Source organism: Haliotis rufescens, unplaced genomic scaffold (genome assembly GCF_023055435.1).
Source record: "Haliotis rufescens isolate VD_foot unplaced genomic scaffold, xgHalRufe1.0.p SCAF_32, whole genome shotgun sequence".
NCBI classification, from domain to species: domain Eukaryota; kingdom Metazoa; phylum Mollusca; class Gastropoda; order Lepetellida; family Haliotidae; genus Haliotis; species Haliotis rufescens.
The window spans coordinates 1,932,267-1,958,598 of record NW_025964024.1 but is presented as its reverse complement, the minus strand read 5'-3'; the positions used below and the strand labels follow the sequence as shown (position 1 = coordinate 1,958,598).

General features: G+C 37.7%; 1 protein-coding gene across 2 annotated transcripts in view; it reads left to right on the top strand.

Moving 5' to 3' along the window:
- Positions 1–4,015: 4,015 nt before the first annotated feature.
- LOC124126530 (NXPE family member 3-like) overlaps positions 4,016–26,332 on the top strand; it is a 71,510-nt gene continuing 49,193 nt past the window's right edge. The window contains exon 1 of one of the 2 annotated variants that reach the window (XM_048380655.1): positions 4,016–4,485. In XM_048380655.1, coding sequence (XP_048236612.1) covers positions 4,361–4,485 — 125 coding nt within the window. In that variant the 5' untranslated portion in view covers positions 4,016–4,360. The remainder of the gene's footprint in view (positions 4,486–26,332) is intronic. The other variant, XM_048380654.1, reaches the window with a different exon arrangement.

Below are 26,332 nucleotides of genomic sequence, written 5' to 3'. Positions count from 1 at the left end.
CTGACTTTCAGTGATCCGTTCATATATTTTCGCTACTATTTTCCATTTTACGCCCAATGGAATCTGTTCCGGTGGATAATCGAGACTGGTTATCCTGTGGTGTTGAAGTTTTATGTTGCAGTTTGTTCAAGAGGGCAGACCACATTTGTTTTGTAATAGAACAACGAGCAGCGATTCAAGGCACGATCGGACATGCATCAGACATGCCAAGAACAGACAGACCCAGGGTAACTACGCCCAATGAAGACCTGTACTTGTGTACTCTGCATCTCCGTATCGATTACTGACAGTAACGTCATCAGCGACGAATGCACATGGTTAGTCGACAGGCCTCAATGAATTAGAGCCCCCGAACCTTACAGGGAATCGTTATTGGCAGCGCAAGGTCGTCGTCAGGGATTGAGGTGGGCCCATACTGTAGGTCGTTGGCAGCGACGTGACTGTCAGAGCTGATGAAAGACCGCGTGTTCACCGCCGAAGTCGGCATTTTGCGTTCAGGAGTGAGTGAGTAAGTTTTGTTTAACGCCGCTTTTAACACTATTCCAGTTATATCACGGCGTGTCAGCTTAATGTGGGAGGAAAGCCCGAAGTGATGCAGGTCTCACACGTTTACCTCTTCGGTGAAACCCACGAGCACGGGTATGGTGCTGACAAACCTAGAAACATAATCGGGGCGAGCCGGGATTCGAACCCACAATCATAGGTTTCTGGCGTGCCCAAGGGACGCAACTCTGCACAGCGAATCGCGGCGCCTTAGACGACTGGGCCACCCGTGCCCCCTTGCGTTCAGGAGGTCGTGCCGTATGGTTGAGGGCGTCTCATGATGTGGGGAGGCTTCAGTCGAATTTTCGATTTTTTTTAATAAACTGAAGTAATATGCTTCTAAAATATCCGAAATATGAAAATATGTCCTACTATATGGGTTTATTATTATAATAATCTGGCGGGCAAAAGAAATTATACGCACGTGCTTGATTGGTGGTTACAACTGAATTAAACAATAAATGGTAAGCAATGTGTGGATGTTCAAGTGAATGCTTTCTTTTCCCCGTTAGTTTGGAAGCCTGTTGTTTCAGTTAATATTAACAAATTGTGAAAAGTGAAAACAATGAAGGTGAGTGTTGATCTGGCATTCGTTATAGCATTACAAATTTTGAAGGAGGTCTGTAATGTCGTGCTGTCTATGTAAAGCTCTCTACAATACTAAACCGCAAGACAAATGTATCTAGACACTCCAAAAAAAACCCGCATGTCGTCCTGGCCGTGTAAAGCAACGGCAACAGTTTTAAAACATTAGATATCACATTACAAAATATTTATTCACAAGTCGTCCTCTTCCATCGCGAATAAACAGTAAATTATTGAAAGTTAAAACAGTCTCTATACTAAGAGCACGCAACACTATATCAACCACAAGAAACCCTGGGGTACTATTTACAGAATTCATCGTCCTCGTCGAATTGTCGTTCAATGAGGTTTCTTAAAATGGAGTGTCACCTTCTGCAGGGAGACGTAGTACGCCTGTCAACGTGCATGTTGACGGGGAATTAGCTCTTGGGGGAATAAAGGACAAAATCGACATCACTGTCCCGGAACGCTTTATGCACAACATGTAAACAATAAACAACAACTGCACAATGAGCGGAATACCTGCTCTGACAACACAAACACAGCAATGAGCGGACTTTCCAGCTCAGGCGTACAAGAGGTGAGCGGAGCTCCAGCTCACCTCAGGGCGTTTCCTACGAGCAGCATATCCTGCTCGAGGTCGTCCCTATGCCAGCACTCGGAATACCAAGCCTGACTAACACCGTAGTAACTGTGTAATGGTAGCACATATATAGTAATGAACAACAATGGACAGACAAAGAGACAACGACGTTGCTTTGGACATATGGGCGTGATTAACAAACACAGTTCATGGGATGATCAATTAGGGCAATAAATGCCATACTATAAAAAGCAGTAGTTAAAGGGAAGTGATATGGTAGTCCAGGCTGACTGACAGTCAAACTACAATGAAATGTTGGTGAGGATAAACAACGGGGATTAGCGCCTAAAACGTAATGACAATTAAGTTATGGAGACATGGCTACAGGGTAAATTGCCCTTGAAGTCAATTGTACTGCAGACAATGGTAGTCATAAATCAGTCGCTATGACAACTTCCCTCCGTTCCGTGAAGCTTGGACCCCAAGCTTTGACAAGTCCAAATTGATATGTGTGAACTTTTTCACCAACGGAAACAATAGTGCAAAATGTGAACAAAATCAGTTAGATGAATTCATGATATCGTTGAAATTCTTGTGCAACAAATATACCTATGCAATGACGGTATGAAAGTGATCATCTAGCCAATTTGATTAAGTGCCAGTTTGAAAGTGATCTTTGTAATGTGCAAATTCACTACGAGTTAATTACCGCTTTGGACAGATTCAATAAATATATTATTGAGGTTCTTTGAATTCAGGAGTCTGGTTTGGCGGTGCGACTCTGTACTGAATAATGATAATGAGTAATGTCATAAAAAGTACAAATTAAACATCTCAGCAAATATTTCACATAAAGAAATTTGAAACCAGGAGTCTAACTTTACCGCGCGACTCAAACGTTACTTGTGGGTACGTTTGCCCGTTTAAGTACAATGGGTGCTCTTCCCGTGTCTTTAACGGAGCTTGCCCATATATTGTGGGTGCTATGCCCAAGGAAAATAATAATCCTTAATTCCGACATCAAAATTCTGAAATGCTGAATACCGCTGTGCTGTTAATTACTTAATACTGACATACAATATACATGTGTGTGGGTGGATAACCCAAGAAAATCCCTAATCTGAATTCAAATTCCAACACAATACTTTCAATTTTGTACCAAACTGTGCACATTAAAAACTTGTAACGAATGACAAATTTGGTCGTTTAGATTTTTGAAATTACGAGTCTAACTTTCAGGTGTGACTCGATAACCCTACAGCTTAGGTTTGTCTGGGCCCTAGCTGTATCTATATGTCTGGCGTGGCCTAGAGACATTTCAAAGATTCCCTACACAATAACTTCAAAGATCTAGCGTGACTAAACATGGAATTGGTGTATATTGCACATATAAAAATTAATTTTGGAAAGACACATTTTGGCATTAATATACTGGCTTTGATTAAACATACCTGGTTGCACTTATCAACAGTCACACAATATATATCCTGGAATGAGTCCATGTAAGTAAACACAAATTAGTAAGCCCCAATGAGATATCTTGTACACAGTGTCTATCTTGTAGGTGCCCGTGAGGCGGTTTCTGTATGATCTGCATCATGATGGCTGTGGTCAGGATCACTGTGGGATAGGCGTTTATACTTCTTTGGTCCTGTGTATGAACGAAATCTTGAGAGATTCGGAGAGATTCCTGTTGTTTTCTTCAATCTTGTTTCTTCATGGCTCGAGTTGATGATTGTTCTTCAGGGTGGTAGGCATACAGAGAGGCTACTGGATCGGGAGTAAACTCAAGAGTTACACCAGCCGGATTCTAACACCAGTTGTCAACGTGCATGTTGACGGGGAATTACCTCTTGGGGAATAAAGGACAAAATCGACATCACTGTCCCGGAACGCTTTATGCACAACATGTAAACAATAAACAACAATTGCACAATGAGCGGAATACCTGCTCTGACAACACAAACACAGCAATGAGCGGACTTTCCAGCTCAGGCGTACAAGAGGTGAACGGAGCTCGAGCTCACCTCAGGGCGTTTCCTACGAGCAGCATATCCTGCTCGAGGTCGTCCCTATGCCAGCACTCGGAATACCAAGCCTGACTAACACCGTAGTAACTGTGTAATGGTAGCACATATATAGTAATGAACAACAATGGACAGACAAAGAGACAACGACGTTGCTTTGGACATATGGGCGTGATTAACAAACACAGTTCATGGGATGATCAATTAGGGCAATAAATGCCATACTATAAAAAGCAGTAGTTAAAGGGAAGTGATATGGTAGTCCAGGCTGACTGACAGTCAAACTACAATGAAATGTTGGTGAGGATTAACAACGGGGATTAGCGCCTAAAACGTAATGACAATTAAGTTATGGAGACATGGCTACAGGGTAAATTGCCCTTGAAGTCAATTGTACTGCAGACAATGGTAGTCATAAATCAGTCGCTATGACACGCCTATCAGAGCCAGATACTGGAGAACTGACATGCCCTGATTAAATATACCTCCACATTCAATATTGAGGACACTGCTGACAGAAGGGCATCAGACCATTGAATGTCATAGTGACACGTTTTTACCAGGCCCATGTCAGCTGGTTTGCCGCCCTGCCGCATTAGATCACTGTCAGTCGGGAAAACGGATGGTATTCTCCGATATTGTCATGAAGACCTGCAATACCAAGGCCCGCATTTACAGCGTGTTGGTGTTTTGCTGTGGATTATTTGTATTATACTACTGGAACTGGCAGTACTACAACCAACCAGTGTATGTATAATTATATTTTCCATGATTCGTGAATCGCTAGGTTGTTGGAACGTTTCAAAGGATATGACATTAGGAACATGGCATGTGCACAACACTCTCAGGTAGTGATGTATGGAAACATGTTCATGATACAGCCGGAATCGTACAATCGACTCTGCTTCGGGCAGGTATTTTTTATTACCATGGGAAGGGGTTTGTCGCTTATATTTACAAAGTACTTTCTCCTTGGGGATACCATAAATCCAAAATGAACTGTAAAGAACGCTGACGTGCAACATGTAAGTGGCGCTCATGGGTTGACTGCTAGCTATTATTTGACTTATTAACAACTGCTTTATTTACTGTAAAGGCTTCCAACCTCGCTTGACAACGGATCTAAACCTTAACGTCGCCTTCACAGTAAATAAAGAGACCCGTGAAGATCCGGGGTAGAAAATGTCTTCAGCAACCCATGCTTGCCGCGAAAGGCGACTATGCTTGTCGTTAGGGGCGACTAAACGGGTGGTCAGGCTCGCTGACTTGGTTTATGCATGTCATCGTATCCCAATGTTAATGCTGATAATGTACGAGAAAAAGAGGGCATGACTGCAGATAATGTACGAGAAAATGAGGGCATGACTGTCGATGCAGATTATGTACAAGAAAATGAGGGCATGGCAGTCGATGCTGATAATGTACAAGAAAATGAGGGCATGACTGTTGATGCTGATAATGTACAAGAAAATGAGGGCATGACTGTTGATGCTGATAATGTACAAGAAAATGAGGGCATGACTGTCGATGCTGATAATGTACAAGAAAATGAGGGCATGACTGTCGATGCTGATAATGTACAAGAAAATGAGGGCATGACTGTTGATGCTGATAATGTACAAGAAGATGAGGGCATGACTGTTGATGCTGATAATGTACAAGAAAATGAGGGCATGACTGTTGATGCTGATAATGTACAAGAAAATGAGGGCATGATTGTCGATGCTGAAAATGTACGAGAAAATGAGGGCATGACTGTCGATGCTGATAATGTACAAGAAAATGAGGGCATGACTGTCGATGCTGATAATGTACAAGAAAATGAGGGCATGATTGTCGATGCAGATCATGTACAAGAAAATGAGGGCATGACTGTCGATGCTGATAATGTACAAGAAAATGAGGGCATGACTGTTGATGCTGATAATGTACAAGAAAATGAGGGCATGACTGTTGATGCTGATAATGTACAAGACAATGAGGGCATGACTGTCGATGCTGATAATGTACAAGAAAATGAGGGCATGACTGTCGATGCTGATAATGTACAAGAAAATGAGGGCATGACTGTCGATGCTGATAATGTACAAGAAAATGAGGGCACGATTGTCGATGCAGATCATGTACAAGAAAATGAGGGCATGACTGTCGATGCTGATAATGTACAAGAAAATGAGGGCATGACTGTTGATGCTGATAATGTACAAGAAAATGAGGGCATGACTGTTGATGCTGATAATGTACAAGAAAATGAGGGCATGACTGTCGACGCTGATAATGTTGATGTTTTTAATGAATGTATAGATGATAACAGTGAAATTGTTGATGAAGATGATGGTGAAGGTGATGATGACGATGACGATGAAAATGATAATGTTTATGATGCAAGTAACCACAATCATCTAAGACTACTTTCATTAAATGTATGTGGCCTCAGAAAGCGGTTAGAATATCAAGAATTTACCAATTTTATTAAAAACAAGGATATCATAGGATTTCAGGAAACCAAAACTGATGATCTAGATGATCTTCAATTACCAGGTTATAAACTGTACTTTCAGCATAGGAATGGAGCAATTAGACGTTCAGGTGGCTTGGGGGTAGCAATAAGATGGGATTTGGAAAATTACATATCAGTTATAACAGAAGACGAATGTGAATATGTACTGTGGATAAAAATATCAAAGACACTATGTAACACCAAACAAGATCTGTTTTTAGGAACAGTATATATACCTCCGGAAAATTCAAATTACTTTACAAGTGAGACATTCAATGAATTTGAAAAGAATTTACTTTATTTTCTCTCTTTGAGTGAGTATGTTATCTTGATGGGTGACTTCAATGCAAGAACTAAACAGCTATGTGATTATACCATATTCAATAAGCAAGTACTCGAAGAATTTGATATTGATATAAATGATATGGGTAATGAACTTGAGCCTGATAAATTATTAGATAAACTTAATATACCACAGTTCGGGGCTAATCAAGATAATGCAAGGGTTAATAATTCAGGTAATAAAATAATAGAGATATGTACAAATCTTAACTTATTCATCTGTAATGGTAGACTGGGACAGGATAAAAATGTAGGTAAAATAACATGTAATGATGTTAGTGTAGTTGACTATGTTATAGCCTCCCCCTTGTGCTTACCTCTGTTTACTGACTTAGCAATTTTAGACTTCTCACCCCTGTATTCAGATGTGCACTGCCCAGTGTCCTTTTCTTCAGCCACCACTGTACTCCAAGAACAAACTGTAGGTATCCAGTCCGAAGTAAATACAGTATACAATACTCATCCCAGACCAAAACGTTATAATATAGATAGAACTAACAGGTTTCTACAACATTTAAATGCTGAAAAGGTAAACATTCTCACTCGGAAAGCACATGTGGCTAGACAAGCCCAAGCTGACCCACATCTGATCAATGACATAACTGAAGAGGCCGGGCACGTGCTGATAGACGCTGCACGCCCTGCCTTCGGGACCCGGAGGCAGGGTGTCGGTAAGAAATATAAGATGAACAAACCATGGTTTGGAAAGGAATGTATAAATGCTAGAAAAAGTTTTTACAAAGCAAAACGCCGCTTGAAAAGATTTAATTCTATTTATAACAAACGCCTGTTAAAATATGAATCTAAGGCTTATAAGAAATGTATGGATAAGCATATAAAACAATATAAAGATAACTTAGGTAAAATGTTAAGAGAAAAACACAAACACTCTCCAAAAGAGTTTTGGAAAATGTTAAAAGGAGATAAAAAAGATGACAATATTTGTCCTGAAATAGACGAATTTTACCAGTTTTTTAAGTCACTCAATGAGACAACTTCAGAAGACCCGGAAATGAAGGAATGTACTATGGATACACAATATGACTGTGAAACTTTACATGGAGATATCACACCTGATGAAGTTATGATAGCAGTAAGAGAACTAAAGAGAAATAAAGCATCCGGTATTGATTTTATAGAAAATGATTATTTTATTGATAGTATTGATTTATTAACCCCTTTGTTAGTTGAACTATTTAACCTGATATTTGAAAAGGGTATACTTCCAGAATCTTGGTTAGTGGGTATTATTAAACCGATTTACAAGAAAAAAGGTGACCCACTTGATCCTAACTCGTATAGGCCAATCACTATCCTTAGTCGCTTTGGAAAACTATTCACCAGAATTTTAAACAACCGTTTAACTAAATTCTTAGATAAAAATAATATTCTAACACCTGCCCAAGCAAGATTCAGGAAATCTTTCTCAACTGCTGACAATATATTTGTAATTTATATGCTTATGCAAATTTTAAAAAATAATAAACAAAAATTATACTGCGCTTTCATAGACTTTACTAAAGCTTTTACTTTACTAAAGGTTACTTTCCTTGTAATATAGGTGTCAGACAGGGAGAAAACCTATCCCCTCTATTATTCTCAATTTTCATAAATGACGTCGAAATCTTTTTGCTTTCATCTGGGTGTGGAGGAGTTAATCTCAACTATGATCGAGATAAAGACTTAATTGTATGGATCCAATTCATAATTCTATTGTATGCAGATGATGCTGTATTATTTGATGAATCACCAGAAGGTTTACAGAAAGCCTTGGACACTTTTAATGAATATTGTGAAGAGTGGAAATTACATGTAAATATAAATAAAACAAAAATTGTGATTTTCGGTGGTGGCCCATCGAAAAATTCGAAACATAACTTTCACTATTCTGATAAAACTCTAGATATTGTCGACACTTATACGTATTTAGGAATTGTACTTCACAGGAATAGAAAACTAGTATCAAGTCTAAAGTCCCTCAGTGATAATGCTTTGAAAGCAATGTTTTGCCTGATAAAAAAATCAAGAAATTTAAATTTACCTTTGGACTGTGTATTATCAGCTTTTGATACGATGATATTACCAATATCAACTTATGGTTCAGAAATCTGGGGCTTTGAAAATTTAGAAATTATAGAAAGAATACACCTCAAATTCCTCAGACTTATCACAGGATTAAGAAATCCAACTCCTCCTTATATGATATATGGCGAATTAGGTAGGCTACCATTAAGAATAATAATTTGTAAACGAATGATATCTTTCTGGCACAAATTAACATATCAAACTGGTGTGTATAAACTTTCACAGCTGTTATATCAATATCTGTCAATTTAACGGGAACAAGACTATTGCATCAACAAATCCCTGGGTTAGATGTGTTATGAATATATTAGACAGTATTGGATTATCTTATGTATTTAACAATCCGTCAATCTGCACAACAAAGTGGCTAGTGTCAGAAGTAGAGCAAATACTTAAAGATCACTTTTTTCAGAAATGGAGAAGTGACGTTAATTCTATTTCTAAAGGCTTATACTATAAACATTTAAAGGACACTCCGGTTCTCGATAAATATCTTCTATTGCCAAAACGAATAGCAATTCCAATACTACGTTTTCCAACCTGTAATCATAATTTACCTAATGAGACTGGTCGATGGAAAAATATTCCAAAGGAAAATAGAACTTGTAAATTATGTAATTCCCCATCTATTGCTGATGAATTTCACTACTTATTCAGATGTAATTATTTTAAATTAGAGAGGCGAACATTTCTCTCACCATATTATACTGAATGGCCAAATATTATAAAATTTGTAAAACTCTTATCAACAACAAACACACAGGATCTGAACAAATTATCTAGATTTATTGTAAAAATGTCTGTTAGTATTAAAAATGCTAGGTAATCACGTTGTTATTAATTGCCATCTTGTCTGCTTTTTGTACATATGCATAATTATTTATTGTAATATGCTCTTGTACCACCTTTTGTGGTTTCTGAGAATAAACTGATTCTGATTCTGATTCCAATTGTGTGGATCCATGTCCATGATGTCAATCACTGGATTGTCTGGTTCAGACTCGATTATTTACAGACCGCCATCATATAGCTGGGAGGTTGCTGAATACGGCGTAACACAACAAACAAACGAACAGGAAATAAAGAAGATGATATCCATAAATTGTGTCTACTTTGACATCCGCCAACTTCTAAGTTATGCCTTTAAAACAATTCAATATACACATTGCCTGATTATTGACATATCTCCCAATACGTCCACATGCCAAAACACCTACAGCCCAGTACCCCAACTACATGGTTTACGGTGAGCTAGGAAGGTATCCTCTAGAAATTCAAATAAAAGTCAGAATGGTTGCATTTTGGGGAAAGATCATATTAAATTCTGAAAAATTGTCCAGTAGAAAGTATCGACTTCTTTTTCATATTAATTCCACAAATAGTTTACATTTTGTACGGTTAACAAGAGTAAGAGATATTTTGTTTGAGGTTGGTTTGAATTGGATTTGGGACACCCAGTCCTTCCCCAGTTTAACTTGGTTAAAGGCAATTACTAAAGCCATCTTGTTAGATAACTTTTATCAAAAATGGAATGAATCTGCTACTTAATCTTCCAAGGGTAAATACTATACAATGTTCAAAGATAAGCCTCGCCTTGAGGAATGTTTATTATATCACGCTCCGTCGCAGTGGTGACTCAGCATAACACTATAACACCGGCCGCATGGAACTCTGGGTAGGAGAGTGGGGAGCCGTGCGTGTCTCAACATGTCACGCCTGCAGCCAATGAAAGCGCGCTTGAATGGACTGGTTTATCGCGTAGGGGGTAATTCACTATAATCGCGGCACTAGCTATAGGACACTGTATGTCATTCAACAACCTGTCACCCCTTTCTATGGGGATCAATGCAAAGCAGTGTTATTATAGGCGTTGTAAGTGGAGGGGGTTAGAATGAACTCTTCCAGATAGATAGCCGGGAGTATGTACCAGTTGTATCAACTTCGCTTATCCTCTGAATGCGAGACATAAGTTGACTATACATAAGTGGTGTGTGCATTGAATTGGGTTCAGTACAAGCGTAACCATGCCAGCAGACGGTTGGAAAGTGTATTTGTCTAACATCTATTATGACCCGAAACACCCAGGCTCCTTTTCCGGTTCAACTAAGCTTTATCATATTGTCAAGAAAGAGGGAAAATTTGATATCAGCTTACATCACATTAAGAAGTATCTTGCTTCTCAAGACGCTTACACGTTACAGCGACCATTGAGATATAAATTCAAAAGGAATAGAGTCGTGGCTGCTGGACTGAATGACAGATGGGATATAGACTTAGCAGATGTATCTAATATCGCTGCAGACAATGATGGGTTTAAATATTTACTCATAGTAATTAACATTTTTACTCGGTATTTGTGGGTTGAACCATTGAAAAATAAAACCCCTGATAGTGTCATCAAAGCTTTGAAAAAGATATTTGTTCAGGCAGATTTACCTAATATTATTCGATCAGATAAAGTGGGTGAGTTTAACAACAGGAAAGTGAAATCCTTTTTTAAACAAAAAGGCATCGCTTATTATGTGACACAGAATGAAACCAAAGCTTCTTATGCTGAGCGGGTTATTCTAACTCTTAAGACAACCATGTATAGGTATTTTACTTACCAACAGACCTATCATTATTTAAACATTTTACAAGATTTGGTAAAGGACTACAACAATAGACCTCACAGATCATTGAAAGAGCGTGCGCCTACTGACATAACACCAGAGAATGAAGCTAAGGTATGGACAGAACAATATATTGACCCATTGAAAACATCTGTAAAACCTAAATATCACCCAAGGCAAAGAAAGAAACCATTCAAGTTCAAACTAGGTGATCAAGTGAGACTGTCTCATTTGAAACATGTATTTCAAAGTGATTATCAAGAGAAATGAACAGAGGAGATTTTTATTGTTTACAGACACTATTATAGAGGGGGTGTACCTATATATCGTGTGAAAGATATGGCAGATGACCCTGTGACAGGGAGTTTCTATGGGAATGAGTTACAAAACGTGCATAAACCTGAAGATGCTATGTGGCGGGTAGAGAAAGTATTGAAAAAGAGGAAGAGAACGGGCAGAAAGGAGGTATTAGTCAAATGGATGGGCTACCCAAAAAAGATTAACAGCTGGATCCCAGAGGCTGACCTGCAAGCTATATAAGGAACAGACAATGCCATACGTCACTCATTTGGAGCAAGACCATCGTTCCGTCAATGAGCTGGAGATTAAGCTGCCCACAATATGGATAACCGTACCATATTGTACAAAACAAACAGAAGAACTGCAATGATAGTGTACATATTCTCTGCAGCAGATTAACGTGTTATATAAAACAAAACTTTGTATAATAACAGTGTCAGTTGGATATAGACTGTCATGGAGTCAACATCATGTTCAGAATGTGACAAGACATTTTCAAGAAGAGATGTCTTACTTCGTCATAAAAGACATATTCATGGTTTGTCACCTGTGACAACGCCGCCGCCGCGGCCGCCGCCGCATCAGCAGCAAAGTTGAAATGAAGCCTTCACGTTTACAATCCCGTCTAATGCAATGATCGTTGGTCCAAGTGGGAGTGGCAAGAGTGTATTTGTATATAATACGTTATTGCAAGGGTTAATTCAACCTAAGCCTACCAATATCATCTGGTGTTATACTCAATAGCAACCCCTCTATCAACTAATCAGTGAACAGTTACCTCATGTCAAGTTTGTGAAGGGAATTCCATACAATATTACCGACGATGACTTCTTGGATGCTAGAAACAACAATATGATTGTTTTGGATGACCTAATGGCCGAGGCTAAAGATGACAAACGTATCTCACAGCTGTTCACACGATCCTCTCATCACAAGAATGTTATTATCTTCTTGTTATTACAAAATTTGTTTCCTAGAGGGAAGGAATCACGTGACATTGCTCTAAATTCTCATTACGGGACTTTATTTAACTCTCCTGTGGATCGATATCAAGTTCACTTGTTTGCCAGACGCATCTATCCTAATAACTCTGATAGGTTCATGTCAGCATATGAATCAGCTGTCCAAAAGCCATATGGAAATCTAACCATTGACTTACGTCCTATCACGCTGGAAGCAAACAGGTTACAGTCAAATATATTAGCCAGGTTAGATCAAGAGAAGCCTATACCAACATTGAGCTGGAATGAGAACAAGCCTGTAGTCGAGAGGTCGTCTAACACAAGCCAACAGTTCATACCAGAGACTGAACCTATAAGTCAGAGAACACCACATAGCACAGCTATAAAAGGGAAGCCGTCTGAACCTCCGCACCATTTCACACCAGAAACTCAAACGGAGAACATCTCCGAACTAGCTGAGAACACTGTGGAGTCAGAGAAGACGAGACCATGCCTTCCTGTGACGAGTGTGGTATTATGTTTGAAAACAATCATGACCTTCAACGTCATGTGAGAACCTGGTGCCCAGAGATTGAAGGGCAACCCTTGAAGAAACGAGCTAAAGTGTATAATGCAAATAACCATGATGATATTATGAGTCCAGTTGACGCACATAAACCTAATGAAGCTGATAAAGAGAGGGAAGTGAAAGGCTTAGAATACATGTGGGAACAAACACTAAAAACGTGCAGGGAAGAAATCTGGAAGAAGAAAGAAGAGTATGAAGATGAAGGGAGGCGTGAGAGATGGATTGAAAAGAAATTGACGAAGTGCTGGAAAACTACTTTCCTTGAAAGACCCGTGAAAGCCATTAGATATATAGGCTACTTTGGAAACGGACCTGTCTTCAAACCTATTCTAGAGAAAATGAAACAGTTAGACCCTGACATGGATCGCAATGAAATGGATCGTAAAATCACTCAGTGGATGAAACCAGTGGTCAAAGATATCCTCTCTCATGTGGACATGTCAATGGCCGAAGATTTAGAACTGGTCAACCAATCTGATGATGACCAAGATAATGATAATGATGATGAGGATATTTAATAATAATTAAACTCTTGTACATTAAAACACTGTTCTGTAATTATGTGACTCTACATATCATATTGTTATATGTATTGTACATATGTAATAAAGTCATGTATAAAAAAAATACCAGTTGAGTTATGATACAATCTTTTAGTATTTTATTTGAATTTACCTGTCAGTTGAAATGTTAAGTCACCGAATCATATCATATTTTATTAGCATATGAGTCGAATCATCACATCACACTATTATCAACTGTGTACTCTAAATATTGATAAAACACACAAACGCACCAGATACAGTTCAAACATTTATTGAACAATCATATTTTAATAGCAGTACATTTTATATCCATTGATTACAGCACAGTATATTCCAACACAATGCATTTTATATATCATTTTCAATGCAATAAGACACAAAAAGCAGTATAATACATAATGAACAAACATAAATCATTGAGATGATACATTTGGGTATGTTCATGAGTCATGTAGCATCATATTCAAACAGAAACTTTTACATCATAACATGGCTGTGTCAATTTATCTTAATACATCATACACACAAGGAATGAAATGATTTCTAAGACTTGACTCTATAGTGTCCATGAGCTAATGTGTTTACCCCATCTTCCAAGACATACCTTTTGTCATCAAAGGGGGAAAGGCTAATTTTATTGATTTGAACAGTATAAAGCTGATGGTTACCACTTTGAATTTGGGTCATCTGGTGTCTAAATTGAGTATGCTTCATGAGACAATGTTTGTACAGTTCATGTCTTAATTGTCTCTTAATCACAGTTTTAGAAATTCCCTTGGCTCTTTGTTCCTCATTGATGACATTATCTATTATTTCATCAGTTTTCTCATCTTTCTCTGGGGCTTCAACATCATAAGAATATAATTTAGGTCGAAGGCCGCAAAATGAAACCATGGGGTAACCTTCAGCTTCATCTTTACACTTGCCTAGGACTTTTCTTGTTAGACTCTTGAGTAGAGAGGGTGGGTTTTATGATAGTTTGAAGTATCAAACAACTCCATATGTTCTCCCATATCAGAATAAACATTCTCTGTCTCAATGTGGTAACACAATGAGTCTGTGTCAGTGAAACAGAGTTGGGCCTTGTCCCCGTACTTTGGTATGATAAAGTTATAATGAAAATCATTCATGTGTATATTTGAGAGATCCAAAATAGAAAAGCCTGCATACAGTGGTTGATTCAATTTTAATGTAGCCTTTTTCAAATGCACAGCAGCCAAATCAGAGTTGAAAATTTTGAAAGAATTTGAGACGCTTGGCCGAGTTCACCAGCTCAACATTGACATGTTTGCGCACATTCATCATGCTGCGGCCCAAACAAGAATTGTTGAGCAGTTTAAAAAATGCTTTATCCGTTTCATTCTTAGCTTCTTTTCTTTTCTGTGTATTAAACTCAATGAACGGTTTCAACCAGGGAGATTGAGTGAATTGAATGGATCTGTGAATTTTGACGAGCTTTAATCCTTGAGATATATAAAACTGTAAATTTCTATAGTGAATGACATACATTTCTTTATCAAATAAATTGGGGACTAGCTTTTTGCAAGGTTTCCCTTTGATTTTCAATTCCTTTTTCAAGTTTTGAGAGTGAGGGGAGAGCATTTCATGACTGACTACCATGGGTTCAGGGGCAAGGGCATAATCACTATGTGTCACGGAGGTTTTGGGGATACTCCAGATCTACCTCTAATATGTATTCCACATCTGCATTTTCACATACATTCATAATGTCTAATGTCTCTAAGTCATCGGCAGACACCCACTGAAAATTGCGCTCGGGCAGTGGTTGTGACATTGCCCACCCATAGAGGTTATTGGCATCCCAATACAAGAGATAACTTGTGGGTTCTTCTGATTTATGTTCTAATGTTTTAAACTCAGGATTATTGGCTTCAGCATATTTCTTGGAAATCACTGAAATCCCTCCTCTGAGACCCTTTTCTATCATGAGATGCATGTCGTAGTCTGTTAACAATTCCAACTCGACATTTCCCATTTTAAGGGCATTGCCTAAAAGTCGGGCTGGGCCGGGCCAAGACGGGCCAAAGTGTTACTGACTAATTACTTCATTATCGGCGATCATACCTACATATAATTGATGCAACATACACACATGACATTAATGAACAATCACCAAACAAAAAAGTGCACCATAAATAAGTAATTCGGAGTAAATCGCTTGACAACCAGAAAGTGGAGCAGTGTGTAAGCGTCGCTGATCTTGGTACCATGTAAAAGAGCAATCGTTAAACGAAGTAAGATATGAAACGTATCAAATACTTCTAGCTATCGTGATACAAATTTCCATCTGTGAGCATAGTGTTTATATTTATAGGAACGTTCTATATATAAGTAAATACCACTTTATAATGTCACTGATCGTCGTATATAAAGCAGACACATTGGTTAAAGTAGACCTCTTCTCCCTATACTCTCAACGGTCACACAGGTGTTCGGTCCGACTTGGCCCGGGCTGTCAAAATCAACTTTAAACTCACATATGTATCATCAAATGGATTCACATCTATAAACTAGTATAATATCTACCTAAATACCACTTTATAGTGTCTCAGATCACTGTACTTAAAGAAAACAAGGTGCTTAAAGTGAAGCATTTTTACTGTATTAGAAAATCTATGTCAGAAGTGTTCGGTCCGACTTGGCCCGGGCTGTCAAAATCAACTTAAACCTCACAGATGTATCATCAAATGGATTCACATCTTTAGATTAGTGTTATATCTGCCTATATACCACTTTATAGTGTCTCAGATCGCTGTACTTAAAGAAAACAAGGTGCTCAAAGTGAAGCCCTTTTCCCTCTGCATTCTCAACATAGTCTCTATCAGGAGTGTTTTGCTTGTGTTGGGTCCGACTTGGCCCGGGCGGTCAAAATCAACTTTAAACATACAGATATATCTTCGAATGTGTTTACATCTATAGATTAGTGTTATATCTACCTATATACCACTTTATAATGTCACGGTACATCGTATTTAAAGAAAACAAGGGGCTCAAAGTGAAGCATTTTCACTGTATTTTCTTAAGAAAATCTCTGTCAGAAGTGTTCGGTCCGACTTGGCCCGGGCTGTCAAAATCAACTTAAACCTCACAGATGTATCATCAAATGGATTCATATGTTTAGATTAGTATTATATCTACCTAAATACCACTTTATTATGTCACGGTACATCGTATTCAAAGTGAAGCATTTTTACTGTATTTTCTTAAGAAATTCTATGTCAGAAGTGTTCGCGTATTTTTGTGCTTAAGTCACTTGGACATTGTTTAGCTTCATGAACTCTTCATAAGAAACATGTCAGACAGCTTTGACATCATTGATGACTTAGTCTTATGAGATGTGTAAACCTTAGGGGAAATGAGTTCAAGTAAATACAGAAACAGAGGGTCTAAAATTGCCACAGTGTTAGGCCCGAAAGTCTATTTAGGATTTAAATTGTGATTAAGGAAGTAGAGTTTAGAGAGAGAACAAGATAACAAATCTTAACAAAACCTACCTGCCAAACAAGTGCTAGTTCGTTCGTATCCGTAATCCGTCACAAACTGTGATGAACGCATATTGTGTTCGATGAAGGAAATACAGCCCTTCAGATCTTTGTTTACTGAATACACCTTGACCTATGTTCAGTGATATAATTTATAAGATATTGAAGCTACATGGCCGCCCATAGTTTCTTGGAAATGTCCTGGCTACACTTCAAGGTTTCGTGCTCAACAAATATATATGAATGTATATGATGTCTCATCTTGATGTACTTTAATAATGCAATTCGACAAAGAAGATGTACAGATATACCTCGACAGCATTTTTGGCAGTACAAGTACAGGTAAACATGGCTATTAATGCTCATGGCTTTTAATGCTCATGTGTGTCAGGTTGCCCTTACCTCGCCGTCACATCTGTACACAAAGCAAGTGCATAATCTAAACTAGGCTACACTTGCATTTCTTTAGCCGTTTACAGATGCCTCGACAACATGTTTCACACATGAATGACTTCAACCTTGGCTCTCAACTAGTACAGGTAAACATGGCTATTAATGCTCATGTGTGTCAGGTTGCCCCAACCTCGCCGTCGTACCTGTACCTAAAACAAGTGCATAGTCTAAACTAGGCTACATATGCATTTCTTCAGCCGTTTCAATAATGCAGTGCGCTGTCACAGCATGCTGCATAGGTCTGTACAGCACAATGTATTTTATTAGTAATTGGTCGATCCTTCATAAATCATATTTTTGCCATTCATTTCACATATGCCTCGGTAGAATTCAGGTAGGGGAAGGACTTCTGGTCAGATAACATGGTATTCAGATATTGTTACGTGTGGATCCACTAAACCGTTTCCATACATAACAAGGAGAGATCACACAACAATTTAAAAATAATTTAATACTGGCAGCCTAATCAAGATTCATATTATTTACAAACAGCAAAAGCAAGTATCAATCACAATAAAAACAGTCTTACTTTATGATGAAAAATCACATCATTTCCAAACAAGATCCAGTGAATGTTTCGTGTAATCCAGAATACACCATAGTTCACAAATTGCCGACATGGCATACACAATTAAAGTTTAAAATCTTGCCAACATGGCATTTCAGTTAACACCTCCAACCCGACCTGGGAACTGACCACTTTGTCTACCTGTTGAGCAATAGCCAAGCCACAATTGCATAACATCAGCCTTAACTTGGCTGTGAGCTTACCAGGGCTTACATATAGACAATGTGAAGTGAAGTGTGTATAGGGTCAGTGTTGATCACTGGCAATCTGTACACAAGCAACATAATATATGAAAAGGTAGGAATATACATTTCATGATAACAAAGTACATTTAATATATTCTACATATATGTATAGTAAATATACATGTATAATGGATTCTCATAACAATATCCAGAAACACGTTTATCCGGACAAGTAGTATAGGTAATGGGGGTTCTGGCTCACTTCCACTGGAGCCAGATTTATTACCTATACTGCTACTACAGGTGGCATTTTTTATGCCAAAATGATTATGCGATTCAATGATAGTCATCATTGACTCCAGCTCACCAATACCTGGGGCCAATCATTGCTTTAGATGAGTCTAAATGGTATTAAAAATATTCTTTATTATTTTTATCGATAAAGCGATATTCAACATTTTTATTAAGTTCTTCGTTCATTTTACTAGGAGAACAGACTATATAACGACACTCTTTTTGTAAATTGATAAGAAACAATTGATAACCGTATTTGGTTGGTTTGACATCACTGATATAATAATAACCTTGTGGTAATTCTTTCAATTTAATAGCTTTCTCCATTATTATATATATTTATGTAAGCATTTGTCTAAATGTGATCAAACGATAGTAAGCAATCTATTTTTAATCTCCAACCAGTTCTTTGGTTTTGGCACGGAATAACTGACGCGCTTGTTGCCTCCCCTGTTCTATGAACTTTTTTTTCTCGTCTTCGCTAATACCACTGGTCTTACGAGATTTTGATCGAATCTCCTGCTTCATTTCGTTGTATTTGGTGAGTTCCGACAGCACTAAACGAAACTCATCCTCGGATATCTTACAACTGGCCATAGCTGTCGAAATATGATCCTCGATGCTGTTCAACTTTGCATCGGCGAGTATCCGAATACTATCGTGTTTTAATGCTTTCTTTTGTAACCTACGAGAAATGAATTTTATCGCTATTCCTGCCAGTCCCGAGACTCCAGCTATTATTTCCATGCTGAGCACGATAGGCGCGGCGATTATAGTCGATAGTAAACCGATACCCGCTACACCGAGTCCCATGCCAGATACTACAAGAGCGGTGTCAACTCCGTCCAGAGCATTCACGGCTCTGCGATACTTTTTATACAATCCAAGTCTCAACTCCCTATCCTTCTCTATTCGATGTTTTATGTCGCTTATTTGATGTAATTGAAATCCATCTACAGTTTCCATCTTTTCAAATGCTTCATCGAGCGCTGGATATAAACTCATAGTGTATATTACGATCATATAATAGTCTTTAATTGGTCTTGCTTAAATGTTTTGAGACTATACATCAACCTTATCAAATGTATATTATACGGCAAGAATATCTTAGAAAGAGAAATGCTGTCACTTTTAATAATTTGGACCCCCTCGAGGGTTGCAACGGGCGATGCTCCGATATGAATAATGCTGCAACGTTGACGCTCGTGTTTCTTGAGCCATTTAATCGATAGACCTGGTAATATTTCGAAGGCATCTACCGGTGCATCTCCGAACAAGACTTCAATAATAAGCGTAGAAAGATTAGGTATTGCACTCAAGTTATCTTTAATATCTTCGAATTTTGTAATCAAATTTAAAGTAATATTTTTTAAGGCTGGACGACTATATAACATATGACCTGGGATTTCTGGCAGGGGGGTGACTAACACACTTTTTCGTTTTGATGGGATATAAGCCGCGAGTACGATGCCACAATTTATTATCTTAGTTAAATTATGTCCCTTACCCATCATCACATAAGGTGGGGTAATGATGATATTCAGTAGCCACTCGATGTTTGCTTCGATCATAGTCCATTTATTATCGTCGTTGCGAGTAATATTGTACGAAGTGTTTTTAATTAGTCTACTAACATCGACATCGCTTAAATCTTCTAGATTAACCGTGAATGTGACTTCTTTCCGCTTGTATACATTATCGTGTAAGTGTAAAGCGTATAACTTACCATTGGTACCGAGTTTATCAAATCCTTCTGTGTCTCCGAGATCGGAAAGCGCAATTGTATTACATTGTCTTAGTGTTCCAGGGCCTGATGCAACAACCATTATTTTTAATATGGAGTGTTACACTTAAGTATCCTATATGTACAGGTTGGTGTTTTACATCTAATACAGAAATTTTGAGGTCTGAAATAATACCACGCTTCAATTTTTTATATTGTAATGACGAGAAAGATTCCGTTCTGCCGCTATTGTATTTTTCATTTTTCACTGGAACACTTCTGAGCAGAGTTGAAGGACTTTCTAGTTGAATATTATCCGTCGTGCTTATTTGATCAAGATGGATGAACAACTCTTTATAGGGAACTAAATCGGGTAATTTAACATCCTGATGTGTGCCAATTAAGCGACTAAATTCCTCTCTACCTGATTGGTCCAATACAATTATATTTGCATGGTTCCATTTCACTGTCCCAGTCGCCTCATTTTGTGAGAGACTAGCTCCATTAGGCTTTAAAATTTCATCATTGAGTGAGCTTACACTGTAATACCCATCAGGTATAGTAATGGATTTGCTAGTACCATATGAAGTTAATATAATTATCCTATTATTATTTTTTGCAGCATTTATATTGGTCCACCTCGGGTAATACGTTACATCGCATAGTGCGACTTTGAGTTGTCCATCCGAGTTATCAATAGTACGAAGCAGTTGAATAGACTGACCATTTGTTATTCCCAGGAGTGTAACATACATATCAAATATACAATGATACTATATCATAACTTAAATATGGAATCAACCATTATTTATAATATGGAGTGTTACACTTAAGTATCCTATATGTACAGGTTGGTGTTTTACATCTAATACAGAAATTTTAAGGTCTGAAATAATACCCCGTTTTAGTTTTTTATATTGTAATGTTGAGAAAGATTCCGTTCTACCACTATTGTATTTTTCATTTTTCACTAGAACACATCTGAGTAGAGTTGAAGGACTTTCTTGTTGAATATTATCCGTCATACTGATCTGATCAAGATGGATACATAAACTCTTTATTGAGGGAACTAAATCGGGTAATGCATCTCCATCAGATGTTGTCCTGAATATTGATAATATAAAGTCTCTTGATCTTTCTACCTGTGTAAATCCAAGTGTAATTGCTAAGTTCTCATGAATCCACATACCTTTTTCTCCAGTGCCGATTTTCACTATCCCATTCGACTCATTTTGTGTGATACTAATTCCATTAGGCTTAAAAAAATTATCATTGAGTGAACATGTACTGTAATACCCATCAGGTATATTAATTTTTTTTTCAATAATATTTTGTTTATCTGTTATATGAAACTCATTATTACCTCTCGAAGCATTTATATTGGTCCACCGTGGGTAATACGTTACATCGCATAGAGCTACTCCGAGTTGTCCATCCGAGTTATTGATAGTATGAAGCAGTTCAATAGACTGACCATTTGTTATTCCCGGGAGTGTAACAAACATATTAAATATACAATGATACTATATCATAACTTAAATATGAAATCAACTTACATTACTAATCAATCGATTATAGTAACTGCCTCCGGTGCTGAGTTTACCGTTAAATTCCACGATATCTTTGAAAAATACAGTTTCACGGCAACTAACGATAAAATGATTGACGATTGGTTTAACCAATGCAATTTTGGCAGAATCAGTTAAACTTTGCCGTATGGTGTGCCACAACGGGATGTGGCGTATCTGTTAATGCCCCAGGATTTAAACTATATAAGTCTGTTATATTATTTCACGTGTACTATCAGATTAGACGTATACTTAAAGAAATTAGTGCTCCATTACCGATGGATCCAGCATGGAATCACGCAAATAATCATTATAATAAGAGGGCCTTCGAACGTATTTGTAATGAATTTAATGTTTCTACGAGTAAAGATTGGCGCATTAAAGGACCTAGCCATGGTCTAGGTATTCCGTACAATGGACAAAGAACTATTAAAGATAAAAGCGATTATTTAATTAAAGAGGGTGTGATCCCTTCAGGCTTTGCTCTCTCGAGTAAACAGTTTAGAGCAGATCGTATGAACTTTGAGAGTAGCATTCCTTATATTATAACAAAGTTTGTGCATCCAAACGATACAACAGATGCTTGGAATCAATTTCTTAATGATAAAACGGAAAATAATTTTACTAACCCAGGATTTGAAAGAGTTAATGAATCGATAAGAACTTATGTGTGGGCAATTCTCGGAGCGCAATCGCAAACACGAACGGGAATCATCGGTACTGGGATGGCGTTCGATGCGCAAAAACAGTTTGTCTCAAACGTGGAGGACGCCATTAATTTACCAGTTGACATACCATCGTCTATAAAGCGTTTTCAAGATGCATTACAGTACGCTCAATCCAAAGTGGACTACGTTAATGCGCCGGACTATACATGTCTCCGAGTAATATGGAACTTAAGATCGGTCAAGTGATAGGCTATAATAATAAAATTGTTATCGCCACCGATCAACAAAAACCAGGTATAAATTCAGATATTAACGTAGAATTAAGAACGCAAACGATCACGGGCGAAAAGGGAATAGTCAAGCCGCAGTTATCTACTAAAACATCTTTTAATGCACAACCATCTACTGACGCACAAGTACCACCGCATATTGAGGCTAAAAATCAACAACATATCGATGAAAAAACAGCGCTTGTAGTGGGTGGAGTCTCGGTTGGTTTACTCATGATTTGGTTAAATAGTTCTTAGCGAACACGTACAACAGCCCTGCAATTGCTACGATCAACCCCCACAAGTTTTGACTAAGCCAAGTGGTGGTTTTAGCTAATAAATTCAAGAGCCAGGAAACAACACTCCCTATTATACCGAGAAGTGCAGCCGCGGCTTTCTCAGCGAGCTTTCCCAGTGCTGAACCTAATGCTTTTAAATGCTTTTTTATCCACTCTTTTATACCATCCGACGTAGGGGGTGATCCGCCACCACCTGTACCACCTGTGCCACCTGTTAACGTGAGAGTCAAAGTCGATATAATAAATCCCAACGCGGTTAAAATATTGGCAATTGTTATTCCCTGTTCTCTGAACAATGTTTTAATTTTATCGGCCAGTGTAGTATCATTGTTGAGGACTTGATCGATAGCACAGCAAAAAAAGTGTAGGTTTCCGTCTTCCGGAAACCTTCCGGAAACCTACCCATTTTGGATCCGGCCCGGATACCTTCCGGAAACCTTCCGGAAACCTTCCATAGAAAATGTCAAAATTTGGGGGGTGCATTTTGTTCACTTAAGTGTGAAACACATAAAAAAATTAACTTGAAAATACCAAGCAATTTGAAGGTTGTTGAAGGCATCTGGAAGGTTTCCGGAAGGTTTCCGGAAGGTATCCGGATGCAAATTTTCTTCATGACCTGCTTCTGGTAAATAATATTAGCCTGTGCATTACAGGTACCTGTTGTAATGTTCTGTGTTATTTTAGTTGTAAATATCCTCCTCAATCTGAGATATGTGGGCATATATTGTTCACAAGTTGTTTCGCGACATGGGTCCAATGTTTGAAGCTTATTGCTGGTGTCCCCCACCGTGATATTGTTGCAATATTGCTAAAAGTGGCAAAACAGCATTCTCACTCAGAAAAAAATGGAAAGTCATTGGCTATGTGCTTTGGCATTTGGCCCTGGTGAGATTAACAGATTAGTTTGGAACGGTATCAGTACTTGTATCGGGACAGTGTAGTTTCATGGGAATATAAAACAGAATACAATTGTCCCAAATTTGTGCATAAGACTAATGGCATCCATAGAAAACACCTAAATAAAGTACAGAAAAAATATCAATGTCATTTGTCTACTAAGGTGGAACTACAACTTTTGTTAAGTGAGCTGTATTTACAGTAGGAAAACATTCAGGGCATTCGTACATTTTATATTTGTTCAGCACCTATGTTATGGCTGATCAGTATCATATTTCTTTATGCTAATGAAGCAAAACAAATCATGTTTTTGGAAAAAAACCTTATTTATTGATTATATGGCATTTCATTGGTACATATCACAAATTGAAATTTGATCAAGCAAGAAGAGGAACTAGCATAAAGTAACCAGAGGTGTTTGCAAGGCCTTACAGAACAGACGCTTCAATGCCATTTTCTAAATAAACAAATTAGTCAAATCTCAGAAGAATTTTATTGAAGAAGAAAATCTAAAGTCAATTTTGTTTCTGCAGTAAACCACAAAAGTCATTCAGATTTGTATAGTCAGCATTGGTGTACACAAACTGGACATAGTCACAGTGCTTTGGCATAAATTCATTCAGACTTCATTAGTGTCATAATAAAACCACCTACAGTAACATTGATGTGGCATTATTCATTCAGAATCATCACTTTCTGAGGTGAATCTGTTGGTTGTTATCAGGAGTACTGTTCATCATCCGGCGAGTCCATTGTCTGAATTGTGTGAGCAAGATCTTCTAAAATGTAGCTGGTGTCAGATTGTGAAATCCAGGTACCTGAAACATTTCATAACATCTTTAGAAACTTGTTAGTCAAAAGTTATGAAACACACACATATTTACAAATGTTTAAAGTTGTTTTCTTGAACAGTGAGGTATTGACAATTTATCTTGCAACTGATATTTAACCAATCTTTGAACATGTAAATAAGCCATTGCAAACAGAAAAGTGTTCAGAAAATACAAAAATGTATCCGGTCTTCTAAAACAATACCACAAGGTTCACCTGAATTTTGCTTGAATGTTTGCATTACATCAAAATGAAAGGAAGGGTAAACAAGACTATGCAAAACTAAGTTACATAGGTTCTTATACATAAATGCAACTATTCATAATTATCAAAACACATGTTATGTAAGTGATCTCAAAATACAACATAATGAACGAGTGAGTTGGTATAGTTTCATGCAGCTTGTTAGCAATATTCCAGCTATGGGCTTCACACATTGTACCCATGTGGTGAATTGAACCCGGGTTTCAGAGACTGTTTCACCCACTAGGCTACCCTTGCACACCAAATACAAAAGAAAGTATATTAGGAATTCAGACAATAGATATTCTCACCAAATTCATTAATTCATTAATGGAAGCTATATTGAAATTCAAATTTTGACAAATTAGGATGAGACTGTAGAAGCATTTATCTAAGTTATTATGGATATTTAATATCTACCGTTAATTGGTAATCCATCATAGACAGTGATAAGAAATTCAACTGAAAAGTACAACCTGAACCATCAACTAAAAACTATGTATATTACATTAAAGGGGCCGGTCATGCATTACCGGTATGTTCTCATTCATTTTTTGACACAACCCTCCCTGAAAGAAAATGCAAAGTCCATTTTGTCAAAAGCCTCCCCTAGAGACTCTCACATTTTGGGGTGACCCTCCCTGTTTGTTCTGATCTGAATTCAAATATTCATGACTCATTATCATATTTTATCATTTATCCTATCTTTTTTGAAAATGAACTAAATGAAGATTAACAATAACATGCAAATCTGCCAAAATATTGGCCTGGCAAAGTTTAAATTAATCATAATTACTGTTATAAAGTTTTGGATCCATCATCTGTTTCTAAATACAGTGAAACCCAACTTTGACTTGTGTGGCATTGTTGAATCATCTACCCAATGTTCTTTATGCATTGATATGCATCTGCACAGAGTGGTGAAAGTCTGTGTCTGACACATAGTGTGCTACAAGAGACATCAGTTTGTGTCTAGCCAAACTGTCTGATAATCTCAAGGGCTGCCTTGGTAGCATGAAGGGATGTAGCTAATCCTAAATAAACATAAAACAAGTGACATCATCTCTTCTGCAGAACACATGATCAAAGCCTGCCCCACCTTTGATGTTTATTACCTTGCTACTCTAAAAACAGCTAATTAGCAAAATGAACTCAATGTCAACTCATTGTGGACTAGGG